The sequence below is a fragment of the Trachemys scripta genome, chromosome 21, assembly GCF_013100865.1.
Source record: "Trachemys scripta elegans isolate TJP31775 chromosome 21, CAS_Tse_1.0, whole genome shotgun sequence".
Taxonomy (NCBI): Eukaryota; Metazoa; Chordata; order Testudines; family Emydidae; genus Trachemys; species Trachemys scripta.
The window spans coordinates 18987182-19013569 of NC_048318.1; the positions used below are offsets into that span (position 1 = coordinate 18987182).

At 52.8% G+C, this 26388-nt stretch overlaps 1 protein-coding gene across 1 annotated transcript in view; it reads right to left on the bottom strand.

Annotated features, from left to right (window-relative positions):
* Positions 1-3237: 3237 nt before the first annotated feature.
* LOC117868719 (sialic acid-binding Ig-like lectin 5) overlaps positions 3238-26388 on the bottom strand; it is a 38173-nt gene continuing 15022 nt past the window's right edge. The window contains exons 2-11 of the mRNA XM_034754912.1: positions 10547-10708; positions 9797-10201; positions 9343-9663; positions 8540-8590; positions 7803-7856; positions 7173-7436; positions 5979-6284; positions 5771-5864; positions 5409-5532; positions 3238-4398 (exon numbers count right to left, since the gene is read on the bottom strand). Of these exons, the coding sequence (XP_034610803.1) occupies positions 4213-4398; positions 5409-5532; positions 5771-5864; positions 5979-6284; positions 7173-7436; positions 7803-7856; positions 8540-8590; positions 9343-9663; positions 9797-10201; positions 10547-10708 (1967 nt within the window). The 3' untranslated portion in view covers positions 3238-4212. The remainder of the gene's footprint in view (positions 4399-5408; positions 5533-5770; positions 5865-5978; positions 6285-7172; positions 7437-7802; positions 7857-8539; positions 8591-9342; positions 9664-9796; positions 10202-10546; positions 10709-26388) is intronic.

A 26388-nucleotide genomic window follows, 5' to 3' on the forward strand; every position in this document is an offset into this window, starting at 1 on the left:
TAATGAATGAATGGCACAGCAACTATCGGCAGTTGCCACAAGGTGGAGGACAGCAGTAGAGGTAAACTTGCAGTTAACTCATTGGGCAGGGGACCTGGTGACATGGGTGGGGGATGGCTTCAAAAGATGAACATGGGGAGAAGTACGTGTAGCTATTGAAAATACTCAGTTAATAATGTTAATGGATATTATGAGAAATGCGTGGTCTGAACAATGGCCTTCGGTGTTAAAGTGGGAGGCTAACCCATATTTATCCACAATTGCAAAAACATACCCATCTACCAGGAAAATAACATCCCTGACCTGCGGGGACAGTTCTTGTGTAATTGTTACTATGATACCATGTAAAGGAAATGCAAATAAGATGGTCCCCTTAGACCCTATGGGAGTAACTAGGGAAGGGGGAGTGCGTTGGGAGCCACTAGGAAATAGGTGTGGGGGGGTGGAATGGGGTAAATTGGACTGTGTAGCAGGTTGGTCACCCGCTCCTGGCCTGAAAGGTTTAACAGCAGCCCTGGGAGAGGGCTGTGGCAGGGGAAAACCTGGGCTGATTGGGGGAAGCAGCCTCAGCTGGGGGCCACGCCCCAATCAGGCCCTATAAAGGCCAGGGAAGCCAGGAGCTGAAGGAGTCTCTCTCTGCGTTCAGAGAGAGAAGGGCCTGGCTGCAGGGAGCAGAGACAGGGTACCTGAGTGAAGCAGGGCTGGGGAAAGGCTGAGGAGCTGGGGAGCTCCAGCCTGGAAAGCCCCAGGCTGCGGCCTAGCAATGGGCTAAAAGGTACTGGGGGTTGCAAAGGGCAGCCCAGGGGTAGGCCAAGGCAGCAGGTCCAAACCCAGCCTTGTCGATGATGGGTGGCTTATACTGCAGTCTGCCCCAGGGAGCGGGGCTAGGTGGTGACTGGCAGTGGCCTTTTTCTGAGGCAAGGTGGGGATAGTGGGTGGGGGTTCCCTGGGGAGGGGAGACCCAAAGAGAAAGGGGTTACTGCCAGGGGGCAGCCCCCCAGATAAAGGGGCACCGGGGTCCTGGGAGTGACACGGGGGCTAGCGATAAGGTGGATCACCGGCCTGCTGAGGGCGCTGTGGAGCTGGGATGAGCTAATTCCCAGAAGTAACCAGCAGGAGGCACCGCAGGGGTGAGTCCAACCCCTTACAGACTGACATCACATTAAGCAGTTGTGTATCCAGAGGAGGACTATGGATGTGCCCCTCTCCTATGACTCTGGAGAAGCAGGATCAATGGCCTATTGCAAAGGGGGGGGGGTTTAGGGGTAATGTGTATGGGGTACGGGGTATTCTGTTGGCAATGTATGCAATCCTGCAATATAACACTAGGAGGCAAAATCCTTCCAGTATACAACCAAATTATGAACTTCTATACACTGCCACCTGGACTATGGTGCACCAATGGATCAGTGGACTTAATCGTTGTAAACAATCGAACCAGCACTTACTACCCCATGCCGTACCAAGTAGTTGAATTGGTTTGGACAATGCCAGATTTCACTGTGGATATTCAATGGGCACACAATACGGACAAAGGTACACAAAAATTACAAGAGCAACTTGCTGCAGGCGCCAACAGTTGGACACACTTACAATACACACAATAGGATGGCGCTAACAACATTTTAACCCAGTCGAAGGAGGAGAAGCAGTGGTCTTGGTGGTGGCCAGGATGTTGGACCATACTGCAGTGGTCAGGGCTCTCGGTGTTGTTGTGGATGATCATAGCAGCTGGTGTATTGTTAACTGTATTTGTGTTACGTTGCGTATGGAAACGATCAAGGGGGGCACAACCCCCTAGAGAACAGCCACTAATTATAACCTATAAGTAATGTAGTAAGCCCTCCCCCCCAGTGTACTAGACAACCCTGACCCAACCTTCTCGGGCCCACTATAATGGGAAGTCTGGAACACTAATTGGAATAGGTGTGGTATGCCCGTACGAGAGAAGGTGCAGGGCTTTGTACTACACAAGGGGCAGTGGGACAGAGGGAGCATCAACATATTCCACCTTGATGCCTGGCCCTATCAGGAAATGTGTCACCATATGTCCTATGCTTTCCCAGGGATACCTGGGCAGGAAGATCCCAAAAGAAAAAAACAGGGGTGGAGTGTTAGGATATAGATATTCAGGCCTGTCTGAAAAGGCGTAGACTTTAAGAATTGAGGTATATGTTTAACATTTAGCTAGTTATGGAGGTATAAAAGAAAGAATCAAATTCATAGTGTGCCTGTGTCAGGGCCTTCTCTTACTGTGACAGTCTGAGGCCTGGTTCTTAGGCTAAGGCCTTTGACCAAGCAGCAGGGGCAGACATAAGCCAGGAAGTGAACGGTCACATCCTCACATCCCAAACCAGCCACACTGAAATAAGGGGGTATTGGCCTGTTAGGAAGACGATCCTGTCTTGATAGTGCCCATCACCTCCAGAGAAAGATGATAAAAGAAAACTTAGTTTGATAGCATCCTGTCTGGCAAGAAATCACTTATCAATAGTTGTGGTTGTAAAACCCTCATTTCAGTATGTTTTATCTTTATGGCCCCCACTTTTCTATTGTCAATCTGCCTGGTTCTCTAATTGTTTCTGACTGCTGTATAATTAATGTTGCTAGGTGTAAGTTAATTAGGGTAGTGGGATATAATTGTATTATTATGTTACGATATGTTAGGATTGGTTAGATAGATTTCAGTAAAATGATTGGTTAAGGTACAGCTGAGAATATTCCTTTGGGTATTGTTGCTCTCTGTTCATGCGAGAAGAATCAGGGAAGTGGGAGGGTGAAGGAATAAGCCCTCTAACATCCTGGTGCCGTGACTCGGATACATCACATCGGATAGGTGAGTGGCAGCCTGTAAGTCCCTCTCGCCAACAGTCCATGCAGCTGCTTGGAGGGGGTCTGGCGAACTCTCGTGATGGTAGTTGTAGGTTCTGGGGTAATGGAAGCCGATCTCCTCCAACACATTATCAGGCCCCAGGGGTCCGGACAGTAGGTACTCCCTGAGGGGGCCCACAGCAGAGACAGGCCAGCTCAGAGGTGCATTCCCAGGATTTCCCAGAGTGCCTAACCCCAGAGAGAGAGAGTGAAACTGTCCCGGGGGGCTGTCACGCTGAAGGAGGGTCACTCCCAGGGGCCATACGTAGCCAAGCAAAAATGAGTCCTGTGAGTCCGTGACAGCTGGGTGCTAGCGAGAGACTGGCACTGCCCGAGCTGAGATCAGGGCCCCGTCATGCTGGGCGCTGCCCAGGCACAGTGAGGGGACAGGCCCTGCCCTAGCTGGGATCGGGGCCATGTTATGCCCGGCCCTGCCCAGAAACCAGCTGCAATCCGGGCCTTCCCGGGGAACGGCAGACGTGAAAACTGATTCTTTACTGGACACAAATAAGTCATAGTTGTTATTGTCCCTTTGTTAAAAAAGTAGCAGTGACAAAAAATGACACATGAAAATCTATTTCAAGTAACAGTTTGTAAACAGGGAATTTTACAGTCGGATGCTTTTGGCTTTGGAGTGAACATGTTACCTTCAATAGAACATTGTTATTAAGAAGTTATAATCACGTAGCACTGATTGACCTAGACAGAGACCAGGGCCCGTTGTGTGTCTGGGCAGACACACAGCGAGAGACAGTCCCTACCCCTAAGAATTTATAACATAACTAGCCCATGGCACCATTATTATCCCAATTTTCAAGGTGAGGAAACTGAGGCCAGACAGTTGCAGCAACTGGCCCAACCTCACCTACAGTAGTTTCAGTGGAGCAGGGACTAGAAGCCAGGAAGCCCGAGTACCAGGCCAGCACCTTAGACACAAGCCCATCCCCCTGCTCCTGCCAACTGCTGCCCCCGCGCTTGAAAATCCTGTCCATCTGTGAAACGAGGGGGTGAGGGCTCAGGCAAGGTAGAAGAGAGATGATCTATGGCTGAGGGGTGAGAGGCTCTTTCCCCCAGGGACAGTGGGGTTTGGGAGGGGGCAGGCTTTGGGACCCGGCTGCAAAGGACTCTGGGATACCTCCCCACAATGCAGTGCTCCAGCATCTCCAAGGCCTAGTTGACTCCGCCCTGAGTCCGGGGCCAAGCAGGGATTTGCACCCAGGTTTCCAATGTCATGGCTCCAGCCCTGGGCTGACCCCTTGCCTCCTTCCCTCCTCACTGTGACCCCCGCCCTCACACTGGACGAGCCGGAGACACCCAGCCTGGGCCCGTGGCGCGAGGGGGCTATTTCAGCCGGACCTCAGAATATTCTGTGTCCGGGTCCTCCGAAGGCTCCCCCACTTTGCACTGCAGCTTGGAGAAGTTGATGGAAGCGTACTGCAGCTCGTCTGGCTCCCCGGGGTCTAGCGGGGCCTGGGCTGTGGCAGCCCCGTCCTGGGCGCCTTTGGTCCGGTGGGTGGCTGGAGTCTCCTGAGTGAGAAGCAAGGCAGAGACACCAGGCAGAGACTTGCATCCACCCTGTTGAGCTGATCGCATGGGCTGCCCCAGGCCTCCTTTCCCCCACCCTCCATGCAAACGCATTTCCGGCATCGGGCGTGTACTAGCAAGAGACGGGGGATTGGGTGTGTTTCACACTCGCTACACACATGAACTGATCCCATACCACCACCAGCTCGGTTAATGCATTTGCTGCCTCAGCTGCACGGGCCATGTATTATCAAGATGCATGGGGGTGTGCGCATTTCATGCACTGCGCATGCAGGATTTCATCTCATGCAATTCATCGCAGAACAGGTTCAGCAAATGTATTGATTGGATTTCATGCACCGAGGATGCATGAACTGCTCCCAGGCAGCTTGGGGCCGCACTGGTTCAGTCAATGCATTCACTGCATTTCCTGCACCAGCCATGCATTAGCAAGACGCATGGGGCTGTGCGTATTTTATGCACCGTGCATGCATGATTTGATCCCATGCATCTCATGGTTGCATAGACTATTCTGATGCATTCATTGCATTTTCTGCAGGGTGCATATATTTGGAATAGACATAGTGCACCCTGCATGCATTGTCTGAGCATATGCCCCTAATACCATAGCAGGCAGCCGCATAAATGCATTTCTTGCCCAGCTGGTGCATTCGGGAGATTCCCAGGGATTGGCAGCATTGCAGCCCCAATCTAGTCCCGTGCACTTTGTGAATGCCCATGAATGCATTCGCTGCATGTCCTCCCCTCTAAGCAAGACCTGAGGGATGAGGTTCATTTTCTGCATGCAGGAGCCGATCCCACGCAGTTCGGGGAGCCCAGGCTGGTGGCAGGGGTGCATTCTTGCACCGGGCATGGGTAGGGGGTCGGGAGCCCCAGTGAAAGCCTGGCTTATATTCATGCTTTCATTAAAGGGGTGAAAATGAGAAGAAGTGGAGGGGGCAAAGAAGGGGTGGGGTGGGAAGGGCAGGTGCCCCGTTCTCCCAGATACATACTATGGGGATGGTGTTGACATTAATGTAGATTAGGCTGGTATCGTCAGCTGTGTGCTCGTCCTGGCTCCCGTTAGCCATTTCCCCGGCCTCAGAGCTGGGGGGCACCAGATCCTGGCCCCACAGCCTGCAGGGAAACAGATCAGGATAGATGAATGAGACTGGCGGGGATAGAATAGCCCCATGGAGGGAGAAAGTGGGAACATGAGTGGGGGAGGCTCGAGCACAGGGGACTGTGATAGGCCAGGGAGAGGGGCTGGGGGGGATCTCACTGTGTGTGGGGGAAGGGCTGGAATACCCCAGAGGACATGGCAGGAGATCACAGTGGGATCTTGGAGGGGCAACTGGGGAGGTGTTAGACTCACTTGATCACACAGAGCCTGAGAAGAAAGAAGACAACGGCGACCCCCATCCCACAGGCCACCCCGACGCCCAGCAGCTTGCCAGGCTCCTCCGCACCTGCAAAAACACACAGCACAGGGCACGGCTCGGAGAGAACCCAGGAGTCCTGGCTCTCAGACCCCACTCCACTCACCGACCTGGGGACAGAACCCAGGAATCTGAATGTCTCACCTCTCTGTGGGGGGCTGAGTTCAAAGTGCAGGGCGGCGTAGGTCCCGTGGGGGTTGGAGCCAAGGCAGAAGATCTTGGGGCCCCTGTCCCCGCTCCCCGTCCAGCTCAGGGTGCTGACGGCCTCGTCCCCCTGGGCCCACGAGCTGACCTGCAGGGCTCCCCATGAGCCGTTCCCAGCCAGGGGCTCCCCATCCACCTGCCACTGGAGCCGGAGTGGGGGGTGGGAGCGCAGGGAGCAGCTGCAGTTGACGCTGGGCCCCTGGTGCTGGCAGGACGAGTTCAGCCTGGTCCCCGGCCGGGGGCTGTCTGCAGAGAGCAAGAGATACAGTGACAATAGTCAGAGAGAGAAACCAAGTGGCAGGGAGTACCGCAGGTTACCCCCACTAACACCCAGTGGTAGGGAGTTGTGTGGATTAACCCCACTAATATCCAGGGGCAGGTAGTCCCACAGGTTAACTCCACTCACACTCAACGAGAAGCTGGAACGTTCCCTGGGCAGAGCTCTCCTTGTTCTGGGCCCAGCACCCGTACAGCCCCCCGTCCTCGGCTGTCACATTGGGCAGCTCCAGCCGCAGCTGATTCTCCCCCGCGGGGTGGGCGCCCTCAATGGCTCGGCCCCCGTTCACCCAGCCCAGTGCAGCGGGGGGGCTGCTGGCGACAGAGCAGAGGAACCGCAGGGAGTCGCCCTCCCGGGCCGTGAGCTGTGAGCCATTCCTCACCGTGGTGCTGGGATCTGGGAACAGGAATAACACAGAGCCACTTGCACCCTGAGCCAGCCAGTCCCTGCCAGGGGGCCGGATCGGGGCCAACGCCCCCTAGAGGGGAAAGGCCCCGTCCCCCACTCCCCACCCCCTAGCGGTACCTTGGAATAGCTGGGGGTCGCTCCTGTTAGCTCTGGAGACGGTGATTTGCAGAGTCCTCTCTAGAGCTGAAATACCCATGGCTACGTATTAGATTGGCGAGCACCCCCCACTGACCCCCTGCTCCACAGCCAAGCACTCCCCACTGAGCCCCTGATCTGCAGCCCAGCACCCCCCAGTACTCCCCACACCCCCTGCAGCCTAGTAGTCTCCATGGATCCTGCCCGCCCCCTGCACCCCAGTGCCCCCTTGCTGAGCCCTAACCCGGCCCCCTGCAGCACAGCACTGAACCCCTGTCCTGATCCTGGCGGCACGGAGCCCCCTAGCGCCTTACTCTGCACGTGCACACGCAGGGCCCGGCTGGCTGATCCATAGGAATTCTTTGCCCAGCACCGATACTCCCCAGCGTCCCCTCTGCTGAGATTCGGCAGCTCCAAGTGCCGGTCCCTTCCCTGGCCAGGGATCAGGGACCTGTTCGTCCTGGCCCAGCTCAGGGTGGCCTCAGGTCTGCTCCCAGCCTCACAGCTCAGGTTCAGGGAGTCGCCCTCGTGGGTCTCCAGAGACACAATGTCACCCTCAGCTCCCAATGGGGCCAGTCCTTGAAGAGACAAGCAGGTAGGTTAGGCCCCCCTGCCAGAGATCCCCTTCAAAGGAGTCAAGATGCAGCCATCTTCAGAGTGGATACCTTTCCATGGCAGCAGGTCTCCATCGCAGAGATCGGTCCCTAACCCATCTGCTCCACACTGACCAGCACCCCCTTAATGCCACCCTGGGGTCTGTAGACAGAGGGAACCGGGCCCGCTCCTCCCACCACCCTCCCCACAGCCCTGCAGTTTCCTTGGGCTCTCCTCTCCGGGCACAGACAAGCCTGGCCCGGCTGAGCCTGGGGCCTGGCCCTGAGCGCGGGCAGAGCATAACTAGGAGGCGCTTGCTGATTCAAGGGGCTCGCAGCGCAGCCTCTCACCGGGGCGTCCGTTCCTGGTCAGGTTCCAGGTGATGTTGGGGGGCCCGGGCGGGTCTGTAACACAAACCAGACAGGGGGGATCAGGGGGACTGGACAGCACCGGGGGGGAGCGTGTCGCTAGTGATCACTGAGCCTAGACATGGACCCTCGCTGTGAGCTCAGCTGGGGAACGGGAAAGTCCCTGGAGTGACACAAGACCCGTGGGAGGGGAAGGGAAGCGACAGACCCAACTGAGCCTGACCGAAGAGACGCCCGACGGAACCCAGGGGCCGGACTAGGGCTGTGCCGGGGAACCAGAACTGTGGGAAATGGAAACCCAAGGGACCAAAAGCAGTGGGTCAAAATTCAGCCTAATTGGTGGAGGCACTAACGAGGGGCCGGGCTGCTCAGGCCTGGATACTGGAGCGAATGTCGGTGCCCCCATCTGCTGGGCGCCCGGGCGTTCAGCGACCTGCTCCCCAAACATGTCCTCCCAAGAGTGGGCCAGAGCCAGGGGTCTAAATAACCTCTTCCCCGGCTCCGGCTGAACCCCAGCCACCACCAGGGACATCAGACACACCCCTTGTGGGTCCCTTGCCTTCCCCCCTCAGTTCATCTCTCTCCAGCCCTCTCGTTTTGCCCCCGGGCTTGGCCAGCCAGGCTGGATATTTTGTACCCCAGATGCCTGGCTGCGCCCAGAGGAATGGCTAAAAGCAACACCCAGAACTCAGAGCCTGGGTCCGTCGGGTCGGGCTTACGGGGCTCGGGCTGCGGGTCTCCGATTGCAGCGCGGACGTTGCCTCCATGGCCTGTGTAGACGGGGGGGGGGGGGGGCGGGGCTCAGACACGGGGGGGGGGGGGGGGGGGGGGGGAGTTTCCCTCAGTCCGATGGTAACAAGGGCTGTCCATACACTGATGCCTGATTTGATCCTTCACATTGCAAAGGCGGCCACTGATTTCCCCTCTGGCCTGGATCTGCAGCGCGAGGGTCACAGGCCATTTAACGGGGGGTTGCCCTGGGGCAGGGCAGGCCGAGGTCTCTGGGCATCGAGCCCGGAGCGTGTTTAGTGCTGGACAGTGACTGGGTCCCATTAACACTCTGCCCCCTATAGAGCATCCACCGATCCCGGCAGAAAGGGGAGGGGGGAGGAGACACAGTGGAACAGCCTGGGGGGATCTCAGGGGGAACCGGGGTGTGAGGGGGGGAAATCCCAACAAGGGGGGACTGGAATGGGGGGGTGGATTCCAGCACAGGAGGATTCTGGGGGCAGGGCAGGGCAGGGGTAAAGAGGATATGAGAAGAGAAAGGCCTGGGGACCTGGGGGTGCGGATGGGAGGGGGGAGCTATAGCCAAGGGGGGCAGGAAGGGGTGAAGATCCCAAGGGAGAAGGTGCTGCAAGGTGTGGAGGGAAGGGGCCTGGAGTAGAATTGGCTGAGGGTGCATGGTGGGGGGTGGGGATCCCAGCACAGGGCTGAGTTGGTGGAGGGGCCGGAGGGCAGAGGTGTGGATCCCAGCAGAGGGAGCTGGGGCCAGTGTGGAGGGGCTGGGTGGGTCACTCACAGACAACATGGAGCTGGATGGTTCTGCGGGTGGAAGGTCCCCATGGTGGCCTGTAGCTAGTGCTGCAGATGAGCTCTTTGCCGTGGTCCCCCGGGCTGGGCGTGAAGCTGAGCACAGAGCTGTGGGCCCAGGTGCCATTCGCCAGCGGGGCTGAGACGTCCCGGGCTGTGTCGCTGAACGGCCCCGTCCAGGTGACTCGGGGAGGGGGCCCAGAGCAGCGCCCAGGGGCCGTGCAGGTCACAGACACCGGCTCCCCAGCCAGCAGCGTCGCTGGCAGCCCCCGCGCCGGTGAGATCTGGATCTCTGGCTCCTCCGTCAGCCCTGAGACACGGGGAGAGAATCATTCGGGGACACGGGTCCTTTGCCCTCTAGGGGCACGGCCCCAATCTGGCCCCAGGGCGGGGATTGGCTGGCTCAGGGGGGGCTGCTGAGCGGTGACTGCGGCTTCTCTTACCTGTCACGGAGATTGTGAGCATTGCGTCAGTGCCATCGGAATTGGAGCGGTAATTGTATTTCAATGTTCCTTTCTCAAATCTAAAGAAATATCTCCCCGCATCCATCTGCTGGGCATTGCTGATTTGCAGGGAGCAGTCGCCACTTAGCAGATCCCCCGCCAGCCGGAACCGGCCCTGGGTCTCCTGCGACACCCTCCGGCTGGAGTCAGTGCTGGCCACGGGTGGCTCAGAGTCCACAATGGCTGGATCCTTGTACCAGTATCTGTAGAGACGGGCCCGGGAATTGTAGGTGTCCAGCGAGGCTGGGAACGTGAAGGTGCAGGGGATGAGAACACAGAGACCCTCCTGCACAGACACCGACTGCGGCATTGTCAGGGTAAATCCGGGCTGCTGGGACAGATACCCTGCAGGGGATGGAGAGAGATTGAAGTGGGACCCATAGAGAGCAGAGACCAACCCTGAGCTCCCCACACAGCTGTGCCGGTGCCCCTCACTCCCAACCTGCAGCCCCTTGCGAGCCCAGCCCTGGGTCCTTGACCAATTCTCACTCCATTTCCTTTCCAGCCTTCCCTACATTGAGCCCTCTGCCCGCTCCCTCAGCACCCCCCCCCCCCAGCACCACTCTGGGGAATTGGGCTCCTCTCCCTCTCCGGCCAGTCTCCCTTCCAAGTCCTGGGACAGACCTGGCACCGCTTAGCACGGATTCTGCCCTTCCCCCTGCACTGGGGCTGCAGATGCTGCTTACTTACCCCTCCAGAGCAGGGCAAAGATCAGGACCCTCAATTTGGCTGCAGGGAGGGCAGGACCCCCTGCTCTCCCGGGCGGGCCCTGAGCCGGGAGCTCTCCTTCCCCGGCATCCTGCTGTGGCAGCAGGGCTCTGCCCATGGCTGGGGCGTCCGGCTGGGACAGACCTAGAGACAGACGGGGGGTGAGAAGTGTGAGAGCAGAGGCTGTTTGGGGGGGACAGATCTGCCTGGGGGACCATCAGTACTGCTGGGCTCTGCAGGGGGCTGATCTGGGGCTGCTGGCAATGCAGTGACCTCCCCACCCCAAATCACCAGATGGTCCCGAAAGATCGTAAGCTAAAAAAATCCTTAAATTGGCAAAAAACCCTGAGATTTTCTCCAGAAATTGTGAGATTGGCCAGAAAATCCCGAGCTGGTGACAGAAGATGGTGGGAAGGCAGCACTGCTCAGTGCCTGCTTTGCTTCAGTCTTTCCACATAAAAACAACATGTGAGCGGGCGACCAGCGAAGTTACCACAGACAACAAAGTGGAAAGGCTGCAGATCGGGATAAGTAAAGAACACGTCAGAGATGTTCCGACCAATTTGAATTCAAATCAGTGGGGCAGGAAGCTGTTCAACCCAGGGTGCTGAAGAAATCTTGGAGCCACTGGCAATAATATTTGCAATTTCATGGATGCCAGGAGAGGTCCCAGAGTACGGGAGAAGGGCTAACAGCGTGGCCATCTTTAATGGGGAAAAGGAGGAGATGGGGAACTATAGATCAGTCCAGGGCCGGCTCCAGGCACCAGCGAAGGAAGCAGGTGCTTGGGGCGGCCAATGGAAAGGGGCGGCACATCTGGGACTTTGACGGCAATTCAGCGGCTGGTCCCTCAGTCCCTCTCTTCCTCTTGGAGCTGCCCCCAAAGTGCCACCGAAGATGAAGAGAGGGAGCGAAGGACCCGCTGCCGAATTGCCACAGAAGAATGAAGCAGCGCGATTGAGCTGCCGCCGAAGTGCCACCGAACGGCTTTATCTTTTTTTTTTTTCTTCTCACTTCGCTGCTTGGGGTGGCAAAACAGCTGGAGCCGGCCCTGGACCAGTCAGCCTGACCTCAACACGTGGAAAGCTACTAGAGCAATGTATAAAACCTTCAATTTGTGAGGACGAAGGGGTGATCACCAGCATGGATTTATCCAGAACAAATTCTGCCAAACCATCTTGATTTCCTAAATTGACGAGGTAATTGGTTGGGGGCTGGGGGAAAGCGGTGGACATAATATATCTGGACTTCAGCGAGGCTTTTGACACAGTCCCACATGACATTCTCATAAGTAATCTGGAGAAGACTTCTGACGGAACTCAAATGTGAAATTGCAGAACTACTAACTCTGTTATGTAACCTATCATTTAAATCAGCTTCTGTACCAGATGACTGGAGGATAGCGAATGTGACACCAATTTTTTAAAAAAGGCTCTGGAGGTGATCCCAGCAATTAGAGGCCACTAAGTCTAAGTTCAGTACCGGGCAAACTGGTTGAAACGATAATTATCAGATGCAGAGATAAACACGATTTGTTGGGGAAGACTCAACATAGTTTTTGTAAAGGGAAATCATGCCTCATCAATCTACTAGAATTTTTTAGGGAGTCAAAAAGCATGTACACAAGGGTGACCCAGTCATTGTACTTTGCCCTGGTCTACACTGGGGGGGGGGAATTGATCTACACTACACAACTTAAGTTACGTGAATAATAATAATAATCTGGGAAAAGGGGCAAACAGTGAGGTGGCAAGAGAGTTAATTTCAAAGCTGACTGTGAAGCTCTACAGAGGGATCTCACAAAACTGGGTGACTGGGTAACAAAACAGCAAATGAAATTCAATGTTAATAAATGCAAAGTAATGCACATGGGAAAACATAGTCCCAACTATACATTACCTGTTACCACTCAAGAAAGAGATTTTGGAGTCATTGTGGAGAGTTCTCTGAACACATCCACTCAATGTGCAGCGGCCGTCAAAAAAGCAAACAGAAAGTTGGGACTCATTAAGAAAGGGATAGATAAATCCATGGTATGCACACATTTTAAATACTGCGTCCGGTTCTGGTGGCTCTATCTCTAAATGGAATTGGAAAAGGTTCAGAAAAGGGCAACAAAAAGATTAGGGGTGTGGAACAGCTTCAAGGATACCGGTGAACAACAAGGAGTCCGGTGGCACCATACACCATGGGACAGCTTCCATATGAGGAGAGATTACTAAGACTGGGACTGTTCAGGTTGGAAAAGAGACAACTAAGGGAGGATATGATTGAGGTCTATAAAATCCTGACTGGTGTGGAGAAAGTAAATAAGGAAGTGTTATTTACTCCTTCCCATAACACAAGAACTAGGAGTCCCCGAATGAAATTAATAAGCAGCAGGTTTAAAACAAAGGTAAGGAAGTATTTCTTCACACAACACACAGTCAACCTGTGGAACTCTTTGCCAGAGGATGTTCTGAAGGCCAAAACATTAACAAGGTTCAAAAAGAACTTGGGAAATCCATGGAGGATAGATCGGTCAATGACTATTAGCCATGATGAACAGGGATGGTGTCCCTAGCCTCTGTTTACCAGAAGCTGGGAATGGGTGACAGAGGATGGATCACTTGATGATGACGTGTTCTGTTGATTCCCTCTGGGGCACCTGGCATTGGGCACTGTCAGAAGACAGGATACTGGGCTAGATGGACCTTTGGTGTGAGCCAGTCTGGCCATTCTTATGGAGAAATGTGGGCTCAAGGCAACTACCAATAAGTGGATACATAATTGGTTAAAGAACCACAAAAGAGTAACTGTTACTGGAAAGAAGTTGGATTGGAGGGAGGTGCCGAGTGGGGCTCCAGAGGGATCTGTTCTGGGTCCCGTGTTGTTTAACATCTTTATCAATGACCTGGATGTAGGACTAGGGAGCAGACTGATCAAATCTGCAGATAACACAACCTAGTGGGGGTTGCCAACACTTTGGAGGATGGAGCTAAAATTCAGAGGGATCTCGAACTGGGCTGTAGATGACACAATGAAATTCATCAAGGAGAAATGGAAGGTGCTCCACTTAGGGAAGAAAAACCAAATGCACAAATACAGGATGGGGAAGAACTGGCTCGGCAGCAGCACTGCTGAAAAGGATCTGGGAGTTGGGGTGGATCAGACCCTCGACATGAGTCAGCAATGCGATGCTGTTGCAAAAAAAAGCAAATGCATTTTCAGGTTGCATTACCAGAGGCAGAGCATGCAAGTCAGGAGAAGTGACAGTACCGCTCTACTCAGTGCTGACTAGGCCTCAGCTGGAGGACTGTGTCCACTTTTGGTCACCAATGTATAGAAAGGATGTAGAGAAACTGGAAAGGATCCAGAGGGGAGGGATAAAGATGATCAAAGAGATGGAATGGAAGCCCTGGGGGCACAGCCTGAAGGAACTGGGCATGGTTAGTTTGGAAAAGAGATTGGGGGAGGGGGACATGATCACAGTTTTCAAATCCTTGAAAGGCTGCCATAGAGAAGCTGGAGAAAAGCTGTTCTCTCTCGCCCCAGAGGGCAGGACAAGGGGCAAAGGGTTCAAACTGCAGCAGAGTCGATTGAGATTAAACCTCAGGGAAAACTCCCCAGCTGTGAGAGCAGTTGGACAATGGACCAGACACCCAAGGAGGTCATGGAAGGTCCTTCACTGGAGAGTTTCGAGCGGAGGCTGGACAGCATCTGTCTGGAATGGGTTAGACCCAACAAATCCTGCATCTTGGCAGCGGTTGGACTAGGTGACCCCTGCGGTCCCTTCTCACCCTGTGGGTCTGTGATTCTAGGATTCGCTAAAGAATCCCGAGATTTAATGTGAACATCATGACCACCCCCCGCCCCAAAATTTCGCTAATAAATCCCAAGGTTTGCTTTAAAAATCCTGAGATTGGCTTTTAAAATCCACAGCTTTCTGCTTTGTCTCCAAACACCTTGTTTTTTGCAGCCCGTTGGCTCATACCGCCCCCCCCCCGCTCACCCCACAGTGCTGGTGTCGCCTCCACATGGTGAGTGCCTCCATTCTGCCGGGACCCGGTGGAGCTGGATGGCCCAGATGTGGGTAAAGCATCCACGAGGCAGGGGAAGGGAGCAGAGAACTGATGGTTCGCCCCTCCGCTGCCAGCGCAGGGCACTAATCCTGCCCTCCCTGCCCCACAGCTGTCTCCCCCGCCCCCACTCCACCCTGCTCCTCCTGCTATCTGGACTCTCATCCCCCCATGAAAATGGTACTGGCCACTCCCTCCTCCCCACTGTTCTGAGAATGGTAGGGGCCAGTCCCCCCGCACCACACTCTTGTGAGAATAGTATGGGCCTCCTCCCCACTCCTCACATGTGAAAATGGTATTGGCCACTCACACCTTCCCCCCCCTTCTCAGCTGTTAATATGATTTGGGGTCTCTCCCTCTTACCCCTTCCTCACCTGTGAGAATGGTATGGGCCACTCACTTTTCTCCCCTCCTCCCCTATGAAAATGGTGTGGACTACTCACTCCTCACCCCTCCTTTCCTTTTAAAATGGTATGAGCCACTCCCCTCCTCCCCATTCCATTTCTTTGCAAATGGTACAGGACAAAGGCTCATCGCACCCCCATGAAAATGGTACAGGCCGCGCCCTCCTTTCCCTCCCCTACCTAAAAACTCCTCTCCGCTCCTGAGGGGGGAGCTGCCTCACTCCTGCAGCACTCCTAATTGACTGCCCTTCTCCAGGAGGCGGGACAAGTGGGCAGGGCAGCCAATCAGAGGGGGGTTCCCCCTCTGGGCAAGGCTGGAGTTCTCCAGCCTTGGGCTGGTCACTGGTGCAGTGAGCTGGGTGGGTCTAAGCCTGGATCCCCCATGGCCCATGCACCATCCCCCTGCCAGAGCAGGGTGGGACAGGCCTAGCTGCCCAGGGCTGGAGGGGCAGGGGCCAGCCCCAAGATATCCAGCCTCCATCCCCATCTGTGCGGGGTTGCCCTGCCCTGTGAAGTGTCTGAGAGCCCCAGGGGGTCTGTTGTCCACACAGCCCCATGGGGGGCAATGGGGTGAGCGCAGCTGGAGGATGGGGAGAAGTTTGCACGTATATGCTCCCCCTGGGGTATCTATAACTGTAGTAGCAGGATTCTGAATTTTGTATAAATTAGAATGAAGGACAAAGAATAATAATGTAGCGTGCATTAAATGTATTGATGTATGATTTGACGATATTCTCCCAGCCACCCTTTCTGAAAGCAGGAAGGAATGGCCTCTGTGCCATTGGTAAAGATGCATCAGCCAGAATCTTTTCTCTGAAGCTGATTTCAAGGCAGTAATAGGCCTTTAGGGTCACCTACTTTGTTGTAGGTTTAAAATTAGCATTTTGAAATAAGTAAAAGAATGCAATGATTGTTTTCTCCTACACTGCAATTTGATGTTCCTGTTCAAATGTTCTGTGTAAATCAATCCTATTTTGCGTGTGAATGAGGAATGTGTGTGTTAGAAGATAAGTCTGAAGGCCATTACCAGACCAGATGTTCTAAGGGAGGAGCTGAGGATAGACGTAAAGGCACCAGTAGATTGCAACACGCCCCCCATTGAAATGTCAAAGGAGGGCAGATTGACGACGCTAAAAGATGGGGCAGGCACCTATCAATGGGGACAAGAGAGCTGTGATCAAAACAGGTATGGGGTAACTCCCTGAGAGACTGATAAAAGAACAAGATAAAGGATGAGAAGAACAATTTAAGAAAACAAGCACTCGTCAAACCGCGATTTATTACAGCATGATAGTACACAACTCATTGGTCCCAATGAAGGAAGATCACTATATAAACAGGGTGCTTTGCCATGAAACTTTGTGTTCGTCCTGCCAAGACTTCCAAGGAGCATCATATTGCGACCAACAGAACCCGGCTCCTCCCTACCCTTGATCAACCTAGCTAGCCACTAGATTGATGCGGACTCTGGACTGGTAACTATAACATCGACTGGTGGGACAGTTTGTGTGTGTGGGGGTGGGCGGGGTATGTGTGATTGAATGCATATACTAATTGTTATATGTCCAATAAATGTAGCGTATTGCCTTTTCCCCTGAAGAAGATGCCTTGTGCTTCTTATAAGCATAACATAACTGCCCCCTCTGCAATGCCCTCCCTTCCCTCCAAAACCGCCCCCATGGGGAAGGGGAAACAGGCAGCAGTTCCATTTCCCGCCATCCCTCTGATAACCTCAGGTGCTCTCGGGAAGGAGGCGGAGAGATGAGAGCTGGGGAACCCCCTGCTGTACGTGGCCCCCTGAGCTGATGCCTCCAGTGTGGTCCCCATGGTGGGGAAGCCCTGGGGTGGGATGCTGCTCAGGCTTGAGGGGCACCGGCAGAGTTGGTGGGGGAGAAGCCCAGGGCTGGGATAGCAAAGGCTGCTGGTCAGGATTAAAGGGCCCCCCAGTCTCCACAGACCATCCAGCTCCCTCCCCCACCCTAGTTCCATTCACCCCTAGACCTGCAGAGGGGGGCCTGGCACCTGGCTCTCCGACCCTGCGGCCCAGGTTCCCCACAGTTTGTGACTCAGAGCCTAGGGAGCTGACATGCACAGTAACCTGAAAGCAGAAGTGGGTGCTAACGGGGATCATCGAGGAAGATGCTGTCTCAGAAAGCGCAGCACCAACATCCTGCCAACATCCCCTCCATCTGGCGGGGGCTGCCCTCGGCTCCCCTGCAACAGGGCAGACTGCATATTGCTTGTGGGGCAGGAAATAGAACCCAGGAATCGGAGCTCTGAGCCCGTCTACACCTCAGTCTCCTCCCAGAGCTGGGAAAGAATCCAGGAGTCCTGACGCCTGCCTCCACCCCCCACTCTAAACCACTAGACCCTGCTCCCCTCCCAGAGCCAGGAACGGAACCCAGGAGTCCTGGTGTGACATTGCACTCCATATGTTTATGGAAATATGCTCATGAGTGTGAATCTAATGTAATTGGAATATGCTTTACGCATAAGGTCTCTTGTAAGATATCATTACAAAGCTTATAATCCACTGAGTGTGTTCATCTTATTTGTATGACTGTATCATTCTTGTATATGAAGCTAGAAATATGAAGTATTACTCTGAAGTCCTATTGTAATTATGCAAACTGTGGGCTATTAATGGTGGTTCAGAATTTTGATGCCTCCCACTGACCAGGAAAATTGGTTGTAAATGGCTCTGTTTACTTGTAAGACTTCCTGTGTTCCTGTGAGTGAGGCCAAAAGGAATGGAGGCTTGGGGGTCTCACAGGACATGTGACCATGTCACCTGGTACTGGAATCCATCTTAAACCTGGTGCTTTTCCATTTAGAAGGAGGGATGGGGAGCCAGAGAGACAAAGGATTCCCACCTTGTGCCAAAGCCATAAAAGGGGGTGGAACAGAACAAAGAGAGCTGCAGGCATGAGAAAACCCCTAGTTACCACCTGACTAACAAGGACTGTACCAGGGGACAGAATTGGGCCCAGACTATGAAGGAGTCTAGTCTGTGAAAGAAGCTTATTGGAACATCTGTGAGGGTGAGATTAAGCTGAACTCAGTTTCTTAAACATATTAGGCTTAGACTTGCATGTTTTCTTTTATTTTGCTTGGTAACTTACTTTGTTCTATCTGTTATTTCTTGAAACCACGTAAATCCTACTTTTTATACTTAATAAAATCACTTTTGTTTATTAATTAACCCAGAGTAAGTGATTAATACTTGGGGGAGCAAACAGCTGTGCATATCTCTCTATCAGTGTTATAGAGGGCGGACAATTTATGAGTTTACCCTGTATAAGCATTATACATAGTGAAACAGATATATTGGGGGTTTGGATCCCATTGGGAACTGGGTGACTGGATTCTGGAGATAGGTAATCTGCTGAGTGGTTTTTGGTTAAACTCTGCAGTTTTGGGAGCGTGGACCAGACCTCATTCTGTGTTGCAGCAGACTAGAGTGTCCGTCTCAACAAGGCAGCGTTCTGGAAACCCAAACTGACAGTGGAAAACGGGCTCAGGGGTCGCTTCAGCACATCCGGTGACTGTCCCAAGGGGATCTCTGTGACAGAACCCATCACACCTGGCTCTGAGACCATCTACATCCCAGTCTCCTCCCAGAGCCATGGATGGAAGCCAGGAGTCCTGGCTACCTGCCTCCCATCCCAGCTTTATCCCTTTATTACTGTTTTTTTCCAGTAACACAATAATATTTTAACACTAGCAGCTCACACCTCTTCTCGTATTGTACATGCTGCAGACACAAATCACTCACCAGAAGTTGAGATGCAGCTGCCTCCGGGGTGGGACAGCTGGGGAACAGCCACACAGCAACACAGCCCAGGGGTTGCTCACCCAGACCAAAGATGTGTCTGCCTCTGGGGTCGGGGGGCTGGGAACAGTGCACTGGAACAGGAGATACCTGGTTATGATGGCTAGGAAATCCCGAATCCAATGGGAAGAGCCGGGTGCATGTGGAGACCTGCCTGCGAGAGAGCGGGTGCGAGTGTCAGGGCGTGGGCTGAGGTGAGACGTGAGATTTCAAGACAGGAAGGGGAAGTCAGCATATGAATCTGGCCCTAGACCGTCTTGCAGAAGCCCCGTTCCAGTGGCTGGAGATCTCGGTGCCATCGATGCAAGACGGAGATTGTCACAGATACAGGCCAGCTTCCACAGACAGCCGGCTTCCGGCCACACCGTGGGTGGACTGGCTGAGGGTGAGGGGAATGGAGCATAGGGCCTTTCCCCTCTAGGGTGCACCGGCTCCGATCTGCCCCAGGGTGGGGCACTGGCTGGCTCTGGGGGGTGGGAATGGGACCAGGGGTCCTTCCCCTCTTCGGTCTCTCAGCAGGGGAGACGCCAGCAGATTGTAGCCGGTTCATTGAGCACAGATGTTTGTTTTCTGTGTCTCAGTTCCTTAAATGCCTCCCGGGTCACTGAGTCTGGGGAGTCCCTTGTGATGGGACCTGGGTCATCGGTTGTATACGGAGAGGCAGCTGGATTCCACAGAATCCATCCTTCGACATAAGAACTGACACGCAGCTAAATTTGGCCTGAGTCAAGGGGGCTGTTAACACGGGGACCTCTCCCCAGTGCTGATGTGGCTGCCTCTGGGGTGGGGCATGTTTATACAAGGACTCCTCGCCCAGTGTTGAGATACGCAAGGGTTTGGAAGAAACCTAGAACTAAAAGAAACACAGCGCCCCCTGGGACATTGGGACCAGCCCCGATGGCCGGGCCCTCCCAAGTCTCACACCCCATCAAGACCCAGGCCCACTCTGCCCCAGGCCAATGGCATGTCAGCTCTGCCGCCCTGTGTGTGGGCACCAGTGGCTTTGCTGGGATGCTGGCTGCAGAGAAGACCTTGTACAACAGGAAGTTTCCAATTGGTGAGTTTGCTCTACCTCCAGCCGGTAGGCCCCAGTTCGGGGTCAGGAGAGACCTGCGGAGAGCAGGTGAACGGGTGTGATGAAACAGGGCTTTTTGTTTTGTTTTTTCAATGGTTTGCATGTGGGGGGGGGTGATTCAGTTTCCCTGTGTGTTACTGCTTTAGCGAGGTGGTGGGAGAGGGAGTTTGTTGTTACAGAGGCCCAGTGAGGGAACTTCGGACCCCAGCCAATGGCCTGGAGAATGGAGACCCCAGCAACTGGTCACCTGGCGACCCGGAGGCCCAGCTCAGGTGTTGCAGCCGGTTCTGGCCAGTGGGAGGACAATGGGCTGCAGAGAGAGGACCCCAGTGACCTGACCAGCCGGTTCCAGCCAGAAGGGGACAGAGGACAGATGAAAGGAGAGGCTGAGAGGAGAGGAAGCCCAGGCAACCCTGTTTACCTGGAGAGAAGACAATGGACAGAGGTGGGGCTTGGGGCCGGTGATATTGGATGCCCAGCTGGGAAGCACCGGGCCTGTGGGCTGGAGAAAAGGAGCAGGCAGAGCCCACCTGGATGCAGGGGAGACTTGGATGTGCTGTGCTGAGGGAGGCCAGGCCTGAGGCCCTGAGAGTTTCCTGTGCTGTGTTCAGACGTTCAATAAACCCTCCTCTTTTACACTGGCTGAGAGTCACTGCTGGCTAGAGATCAGGGTTGCATTATTCCCTCTGGGAGTGGAGACCCCGGGGGTCCAGAGCAAGTGAACTCCCTGAGGGGGCCCACGGCGAGAGACAAGCGTGCTAAGGCTCAGAGAGGTGCAGTTCCAGGAGACCGAGCGGGCACCAACAATCCAAGGGGCTGCAGTCCATACGGCAGTCCAACGTGCTTGTGGAGAGTCTCAATGAGACCCTAAAGATGCTGCTGCAAACATTTATGGACCAGCACCCGCAGGACTGAGACAAGTATTTACCCCACCTGCTGTTTGCATACAGGGAAGTGCCCCAGGAATCCACAGGGTTCTCCCAGTTCGAGTTGCTGTATGGGAGGAGAGTGAGGGGACCCCTGGACTTTATGAAGGATGAGTGGGAGGGGAAGACCACTCCTGATGAAGAGTCAGTGGTGGAGTATGTACTGACTTTCCCAGAGAAGCTCACTGCGCTCATAGGCTTGGCCAGGGAGAGCTTAGTCAGGGCCCAAGGCATGCAGGACTGACTATAAAAGCTGGAAAGTGCAAGGTGGGAATGGCAGAGGCCACCTAAAGCCAGAGCCATCTAAGTCGAGGCAATCAAGGACTAAGGAGCAGGTCCAGGCTTTCATTGGGATGGCGGGGTACTACTGGAGGTTTGTGCCCTATTTTAGCTCCCTGGAAGCTCCCCTTACAGAGCTTTGTAGGAAGGACAAGCCAGACAGTGTGGTCTGGACTGAGCGGTGTCAGACGACTCGCTGAGCACTGAAGGAGGCTCTCATATGTAGCTTGGTGCTGGTAAACCCAGATTTTAACAAATCCTTCCTGGTGTTCACTCAGACCTCAGACACCGGGCTGGATGCGGTGCTGATGCAAACTGATACTAAGGGGCAGAGACACCCCATTGTGTACCTGAGCAAGTAGCTGCTGCCCCAGGAGCAGCATTATGCGGCCATAAAGAAGCAATGCCTGGCCCTGGGATGGGCCCTTAAAAAGCTGCAGATGTATCTTTCTGAGTGTGCACTGACCATTCACCCCAACGTGGCTGCACCAAATGAAAGGGGCTAATGCCAAGCTCCTGAGATGGAGCCTGCTCCTCCAGGGGTATGACAGGGAAGTGGGCCATGTGAGGGGGAGTGCCAATGTTATAGCCAATGCCTTATTGGGGCCCCTGAACTTCCCCAGGTAACTGGCTAAGTGACCCCTCTCAGTTCAGACTCAAAACGGGGAGAGATGGCATGAAGTGGGGCGGGGGAGAGGAAGGTCTTGGTTTTTGCAATGGTTTGCATGTAGAGGGGGTGGGACTCAGTTTCCTTGGGAGTTACTGGTTTAGCGAGGTGGTGGGAGAGGTAGTTTGTTGTTACAGAGGGCCAGCAAACGGCCGGGAGAATGGACACCCCAGTGACTGGTGACCGGGTGACAAGTGTGACATTGCACTGTATACGGTTTTATAAAAATATGCTAATGAGTGAATATAATGTAACTGGAATATGCTTCATGCAAAAGGTCTCTTGTAAGGTATCATTACAAAGCTTATAATCTACTGAGTGTGTTCATCCTGTTTCTATAAATGTATCACTCTTATATCTGAAACTAGAAATATGAAATATAACTCTGAGGGCCTACTGTAATTATGCAAAGTGTGGGCAATTAATGGTGGTTTGGAATCTTGATGGCTCCCATCAACCAGGACAATTGACTGTGGATGGCTCTGTTTGCAGGCAAGCCTGCCTGTGAGTCAGGCTGGGAGAAATGAAGGCTTGGGGTCTTACAGTGACATGTGATCATGTCACCTGAACTGGAATCCATCTTTAACTTGGTGCTTTTCCAGTGAGGAGGGGTGGGAACCCAGAGGGACAAAGGATTCCCACCTTATGCAAAAGATATATAAGGGGGTGGAACAGAACAAAGGGGAGAGCCATCATGAGGAATCCCCTAGTTACCACCTGAGCTGGAACAAGGGATGTACCAGGGAAAGGATTGTGCCCAGACTAGGAAGGTGTCCAGTCTGTGAAAGAAACTTATTGAAACATCTCTAAGGGTGGGATCTTATCAGTATTCAGTTTCTTACTGTATTAGACATAGATTTGCATGTTTTATTTTATTTGACTTGGTAATTCACTTTGTTCTGTCTGTTACTACTTGGAACCACTTAAATCCTACTTTCTGTATTTAATAAAATCACTTTTTACTTATTAATTAACTCAGAGTATGTATTAATACCTGGGAGGGGGGCAAACAGCTGTGCATATCTCTCAGTGTTATAGAGGGCAAACAATTCATGAGTTTACCCTCTATAAGCTTTATACAGGGTAAAACGGATGTATTTAGGTTTAGACCCCATTGGGAGTTGGGCATCTGAGTGTTAAAGACAAGAACACGTCTGTAAGCTGCTTTCAGGTAAGACTGCAGCTGTTAGGGGACATGATTGAGACCTGGGTCTGGGTTTGCAGCAGGCTAGCGAGTCTGGCTCAAACCAGGCAGGGCACTGAAGTCCTAAGCTGACAGGGCAGGAGAGCAGGGGCAGAAGTAGTCTTGGCACATCAGGTGGCAGCTCCCAAGGGGGGGTCTGTGATTTAACCCGTCACAGGATGAGCCCCCATATTCAATACCGAAAGTAGGATTTAAGTGGTTCCAAGTAGTAACAGACAGAACAAAGTGACTTTACATCTTTCCCCATAGACACTGCTTTACCTCAGCCTTACATATGCTTGAGCAACAAAATCCAACATTCCCTCAAAACTTGCCACCTCTTTCCCCCTCACCCATTTCCCCAACAAATCTTTCCTTTTGTTTACGTATTCCCCATGACTCATCCCAATATCCCTTTTAAGGTTCCTAAATTTACCTCTATATGTTTCGGGGGTAATCTGAACACTTCACAAAACAGCATTTTTCAATTTACAATAGTCTAAGGCATCTCCAATAGGCATTCCATTGACTACATTTCGAGCTTTACCAGTTAATTTCTCAATAAGGGCAGGAACTCTCTTATCATCGGGGATTTCATGTATTACACGCAGCCTTTCAAAGGCAGTCAAATATTCGGCAATATCGCCCTCCTCTCTGTATGCAGGACATAAGTGTTCCCACGTGTGGATTTTTGGACTGATGGGAGTGGTTGGGGGTTGTGGGCCTCTGGTCTGCTTCTCTAGCAGGTCCAGCTGGTGTTTTCTCTCTCTCTCTCTCTCTCTGCCATAGCCAATGTATGCAGTCTCCTCCCTGACTGCCTCTGCCTCCATAGCCCTTCTGTGAGCAGCCTCTTCTTCTTTGAGCCTCATTTCTGCCTGCCACATTTCAAACTCGCGGTCCTTTTCCTTCTCTGCCACTTCCACTCTGGCCAGCTCTAGTTTTGTAGCTGACTCACTGGTAGTCACTTTTCTCCTTTCTTGTGCTTATTTCCCTCACCCGAAATAAACAAACAGAAAATAACAAAACGGTGACCCCCTCCTGAGTGCTCTTAGCCACTGAACTTAAGATTCACTTAAAATCACAAATATCAGCGCTTAAAGCGTGAACTCCACTTGGAGTAACAAAGCACACATATACCGTGCTGGCTGAGCCACTGTGACGTTCCCCTGGTGTTATCTGGCCCGGTGATCTGCTAGGTCACTCCAATCCTCGACACTGGGAGCCAGCCTTACCTCATTCTGCTGTGAGAATCCCCACTCCCGGGCTGTTCACGCACGGTCTCTAGCATGTAAGCTGCTCCCAGCACATGAGTGAGCACTTTTGGCCACTGCTTGGATTGTGCATCTGAATGACACTAGCCAGTATCTCCACTCCCAGACACAACCCTAGGAACCTTCATCTTGCAGTGTCCAGTTATGCCCGCTGGATGCTGCAAGCTTATATGAGTTTGTCAATTTAACAAAGAAATTGATATGTATCGGGCTTGTTATTCCAAGGGGAGTCTTTGACACACTTCAAACCAAACGCACTGCCTTCGCTAGAATAAACAAACAAATTTATTAACTGCAAAAGATAGATTTTAAATTATTATAAGTCAAAGCACAACAAGTCAGATTTGGTCAAATGAAACAAAAGCAAACAGCAAAACAAACAAATGCATTAACTACAAATGATAGATTTTAAGTGATTATAAATCAAAGCACAACAAGTCAGGGATGGTGTCCTTAGCCTCTGTTTGCCAGAAGCTGGGAGTGGGTGACAGGTGATGGATCACTTGATGATTACCTGTTCTGTTCATTCTCTCTGGGGCACCTGTATTGGTCACTGTTGTAAGACAGGATTCTGGGCTAGATGGACTCTTTGTCTGACCCAATATAGCCGTTCTTATGGAGAAATGTGGGCTTGGTGGAACTACCATTAAGTGGATATATAATTGGTTAAACAACCGCAAACAACGAGAAACTGTTAATGGAACGATGTGGGATTGGAGGGAGGTCTCAGGTGGGGCTCCACAGGGATCTGTTTTGGGTCCGATATTGTTCAATGTCCTTATTAATGACTTGGATGTAGGACTAGGGAGCAGACTCTGCAGATCATGAAATCTGCAGATCATAGAATCATAGAATATAAGGGTTGGAAGAGACCTCAGGAAGTCATCTAGTCCAACCCCCTGCTCCAGTCTTTCTAGAACTGCGGACACCAGAACTGGACACAGGATCCCAGCAGCAGTTGCACCAGGGCCAGATCCAGAGGGGAAAATCATCTCCCCGCTCTGACTCCAGAGGACCTCAAAGGATGGAGATTCTACCACCTCTGTAGGTAACCCATTCCAGTGCTTCACCACCCTCCTAGTGAAATAGCTTTTCCTAATATCCAACCTAGACCTCCCCCACTGCAACTTGAGACCATTACTCCTTGATGTGTCATCTGCCACCACTGAAATCAGCCACGCTCCATCCCCTTTGGAATGCCCCTTCAGGTAGTTGAAGGTTGCTATCAAATCCCCCCTCACTCTTCTCTTCTGCAGATTAAACAAGCCCAGTTACCTCAGCCTCACCTCGTAAGTCATGTGCCCCAGCCCCCTAATAATTTTTGTTGCCCTCCACTGGACTCTCCAATTTGTCCACATCCCTTCTGTAGTGGGGGCCCAAAACTGGACGCATTACTCCAGGTGTGGCCTCACCAGTGCCGAACAGAGGGGAATAATCACTTCCCTCGATCTGCTGGCAATGCTCCTACTAATGCAGCCCAATATGCTGTTAGCCTTCTTGGCAACAAGGGTAAACTGCTGACTCATATACAGATTCTCATCCTCTGTAATCCCCAGGTCCTTTTCTGCAGAACTGCTGCTTAGCCAGTCGGTCCCCAGCCTGTAGCGGTGCATGGGTTTCTTCCATCCTAAGTGCAGGACTCTGCACTTGTCCTTGTTGAACCTCATCAGATTTCTTTTGGCCCAATCCTCCAATTTGTCTAGGTCACTCTGGACCCTATCCCTACCCTCCAGCGTGTTATGCTTATAAGAAGCACACAGGATCTTTTTTCAGGGGAAAAGGCAATATGCCACATTTATTGAAGATACAACAATTAGCAAATGCATTCAATCACACCACACACACACACACTGTCCCATCAGCCGATGTTATAGTTGCCAGTCCAGAGTCTGGATCAATCTAGTGGCTAGCTAGGTTGCTCATGGGTAGTTAGGAGCCGAGTTTTGTCGGTCGCGACACAATGCTCCGGGGAAGTCTTGGCAGAATGAATCCAAAGTTTCCTGGCAAGACAATAAAGAAGGAAAGCTAGTGCCAGTAGCATATGAATTTAGGAAATTACAAGGAGTAGAAATACATTTTGATCCCTGTGAACATGAGTGCCTGGCAGCCCTCTGGGCAGTACAATCTTT